This window comes from Haplochromis burtoni, unplaced genomic scaffold (assembly GCF_018398535.1).
Source record: "Haplochromis burtoni strain Fernald_Lab_line unplaced genomic scaffold, NCSU_Asbu1 Contig_583, whole genome shotgun sequence".
NCBI lineage: Eukaryota > Metazoa > Chordata > Actinopteri > Cichliformes > Cichlidae > Haplochromis > Haplochromis burtoni.
The window spans coordinates 87002-91066 of record NW_024582944.1 but is presented as its reverse complement, the minus strand read 5'-3'; the positions used below and the strand labels follow the sequence as shown (position 1 = coordinate 91066).

General features: G+C 40.0%; 1 protein-coding gene across 6 annotated transcripts in view; it reads left to right on the top strand.

The window, feature by feature from the left end:
* The window catches only part of LOC102304556 (A-kinase anchor protein 2), a 91789-nt gene that overhangs the window by 29693 nt on the left and 58031 nt on the right, over window positions 1-4065 (top strand). For all 6 annotated transcript variants that reach the window (XM_005948259.3, XM_042214536.1, XM_042214535.1 and 3 more), the window contains exon 4: window positions 2026-2147. In XM_005948259.3, coding sequence (XP_005948321.1) covers window positions 2026-2147 — 122 coding nt within the window. The remainder of the gene's footprint in view (window positions 1-2025; window positions 2148-4065) is intronic.

Here is a 4065-nt window from a genome sequence, read left to right as displayed (position 1 = left end):
GTGTGTGTGTGTGTGTGTGTGTGTGTGTGTGTGTGTGTGTGTGTGTGTGTGCGCGCGCATGGTGGGGGGAGTCACACGGGTAATTTTCAGCTCTATGACCTCCAGCCAAGCAACAGTTTGACAGTAAACAGCTAAAAGGTGAATCTGTGTTCCTGCTCCGCTCTGTTGTGGTAACAAAGCAAAGCTCCAGACAGAAACGGAGACATTAATGGCGTAAACAGAGCTCTGGCATTATCTATAAAACATTAAAGAAATCCAGAGCCTGTGTGATGAGAAGATTGGCACCCTGGTTGATTTTCTGTGTTTAATACTGCAAGAACCAGACAAACAAACCTGGGGTTTAATGTGGGGCTTAATCTATATTGTTTATCCATGGAATGTAAACAGGGGGCTACAGGGACCACATGCAGCATATGGAATTTTTGTGTGCCCAGATATGTCTCTGGGACAAATCTGGAGACAGAAATCGAGACGCAATAAAATACCATAAAACACAGAACAACGTTGTTGGTTTTGTTATTATAAGGCATAGCGAAACAAGAATTGTTTCTTTAGCTTATTAGAATCTTACAAATCATTTAAACAGAAAGAGAGAGACAGTAGAAAATCTGCTTCATATTTTATCCCTGTTTAGTCTAATTTGAGAAATGTTTGTGCACCAAAATACCATCTGTCTCTTCACACAGCAGTAAAATGATCAAATGAAAATTTTTCACTAAACTGCTTGTTTAGTAAAACTTAATAGAAAAGCACCATGCTCACAGTGAATGTACTTCAATTTCTTTCCCTTTTTGGAATTCGAGAAAAAATAAATTTGTTATAGTTCACAGAAAAAAACACCCTTAGTTGAAGAAAACAACCTTGACTGTACATGATGATATTTAGCCGACAAAGCGTTTTTTATAACGTTCCTAACAAAATAACGTTGTTTACATCACGGAGAATGGTTGCTGTAGCTCTCTCGGGCTTGTGGGATTCGCCTTTAACAAAGAGTAGTTTCCTACGAGTAGCAGCTGAGTTCAGAGTTCCTGTGTTACATAAAAACTCCTACATGTTTGGTTATTTGTTCTAGCTGTGCTCGGCAGTGATTAGAGGAATCTAGCCCCCGTAACGGTGCTCCGGTGGCAGTTAACAGCATGTTTAACAAAAACACACTATCACAAAGATGCTGATGTAGTGTTTGATGTAGTCTGCTGATCTCCACAATCTGAACAGGTCGACAACCTTTTCTGCTCTAAACATTCTCATTTGGTCATTTGAGAAGACTCTATGCACCGTTAGACCAACTGTATCCAAATAGTAAAGCAGGAGTGTACCATAAAGGCCTTATCAGTTAACAGGCTTCCAGTGTGGCTGCCATTTATTAGAGCTAACAGTTACTCACTGGATTGATTTGACAGACAAATAATCACAACCTTTTTGTCAATTATTAATTGATCATTGCCTGGTCAAATAAAGCACTCTGGCATGCTTTATTACATTTTATTTATTACATTTCTTTCTTGTCAGTTCTAGAGTCTAGTGGAAAAAAATGCATCCGTGCTTCTAGTTTTTAAACCTTTGCATCTCTATTTCCCACCAACCTCAGTTTATATGCTAAGCCAACCAGCTGTGGAGTCATGGCATCGTGATCTTCTGATCAAACAGGAAAATAGGATAATCTATTCCAAAAGCAGTGGTTAAACTTGTGTGAACTTATCAACTCAGATTGATTGTTACGTATTGGCAGCCTGTCTGTTCTTGTAAATTAGATGGGGATTATCTGCAAACCTTAAGTCTGAGAGTGATTGCACCCTGGTGGGTCATTGCTGGGTCTCCTTCCACCAGTGGTCATCCAGAGGTTGAGAGTATCATATGCTCAGCCCTTGTGGACAGCCACTTGCAATTAGTTGCAGACAGCAAAACAAAATTCAATACAATTACCAGTCAACCATGGATTTGTTTCTAGTCACAAGAAGGTTCCCATTCTATTTGTACTCTAGAGTGACTGAGCCGACTGAAACCAGCATTTCTTTGTGTCCTCAGTCCAAAGCTATGCGTGAACGGTGGCTGCTCCAGGGCATGGGAGTGGATGAAGAGGAGGCACGGCGGAAACAGCTGGAACAAGATGAAGAGCAAGGGAAGAGGCTGGAAGACATGATACACAGGTACAACACATGCAGTAACGAGGCTTGGGTTTAGTTTGCTCTTCATGGACATTCTGGCAGTGCTGCTGATTATCTTCTGTTGTGGTTAGAGTACAGTGCAGGACATAATACATTTGAAGTGGGATTAAACAAAAGGCAGAGCTGATATTAAACAGATGTAAGCAGCCGATTAGATTAATATTAACAAAAGTTGTCACATCCGTTTTTTTAATACTGAGGTGGCACTCTGCAGCCAATTTGACATATTTCCAAGAATATCAGTTTTATTATCCCTTTTAGTTCTAGTCTTATATGTAGTCATCAAATAAGGGCTTTTTTTTTTTTACATCTAATTCACAAAGAACACACTGGACATGCAAAAAAGGGGACATAGGAGGAAGAGAGTGAGATACATTTAAAGAATCAAAATAGAGTGATGTGACTCTTTTTGTGCTTTCTGTCTCTGTGCCTCCGGGAGGAGCTTCCTGATTCCCATCAAGTATTGCTGTGAGATAGTCACTTATTCCCCAGTGAAGTTGGGGGCATGAGATCATGAATAAAGTGCCAGCCAGTTCTTGCTATTGTGATTCTGGGTGTGAGATTGGGGTTGGGCTGCAGCTTTTCTTTCCTGAGACAGACAGAAAGCAGTAGAAAGCAGAGGCTTTGTCTGATTTCTAGTACTGCTTAATACTAATGATGTAGACGCTGGTGTGCAATAAAATGAAACTGCACAAAATAAACGAGTGAGGTCTTTTCATTCCGGATACAAATTAAAAATGTAAAAAATATGTCCACATGAGATGGCCTTAATATAATGTTGATATCCCCATATTTGGCAGGACCTGAAAAGATTAGCCTAGTTATAATAATGTATGCATGCTCAATGGTACAGAATTCGTAGTGAGAAGAAAATAGGGGGTTCTCCTCTTTTATTAGGGAAGAGCAACAGGAAGAAGCATGAAGCAGTGGAAACTGTTAATGTTGTATTTGGGAAAAAAGAAAAAGAAGAGGAAAAAATCTTCACAAACTATTCTGCCAACAAAAACTAGCATGGATTCATAAAGAGTAAAGCTTAGCAGCATAGCAGGATGATGGCCTGTAAAAACAAATCAGTTAAAATGCAGTGGAGAGTCGTTGTCTCGTAGCTCGTGTATATGGGTGAGATCAGAGCACGCTCTGGGTGAATTTGGCATCAATGAGTGAGGCTCACTCCACCACCTCATTTATCAAATCTCTGTATGAAAGAGACTCTGTTAGCTACCGTAGGTTATCACTGCTGCCGAAATAACATCAACATGAAGCGTTGTCACGAACTCCAGGATAACATTTGCTCTTCTATAAACAGAACAGCCGTGAATGGTCACAGAGACAGCTTTGTAGGCCAGAGTACAGTTGTGATGGTGAAGCTGCCTCACGTGAATCACTTCATTCAGCTGCAGCTGAATAGAGTTGCTGTCTGATTTTTTTTTTTTTTTAATATTGCAGTTGTGGTTTTAATTAGTTACAAAAGCAATTAAACTGTAAGGATTATTGTCTGCAGTCTGGTTTCACTCTCCTACAGTCCAGCCTTTTGAGCTAAATCAACTCCAGCTTTATTTATCTCTGCAACAGGAAAACAAAGTGTTGCACAGCAATCACAAGTGACAGTCAAACTCTCTAGACAACTGTGTGGCATTGGAGATTTTTTGAATTCTGCATTCTCAAATCCTAAAAATACACACTGAGTTAGAACAACCGCAGTTAGCTCCAATAACAGCAACAGTGGGCCAGAAAGTCCTGAAGGCCATACTTTTCTTGATTCCCAGAAAGTTTTGGAGTAAATGTAGAAGTTGGTCAATGCCTTGTTGTCTTGCATACTAATCCTTTGTTTCACAAGGTAGACGGAGACAGACAGATAGACAGATAGACAGATAGACAGATAGATAGATAGATAGATAGA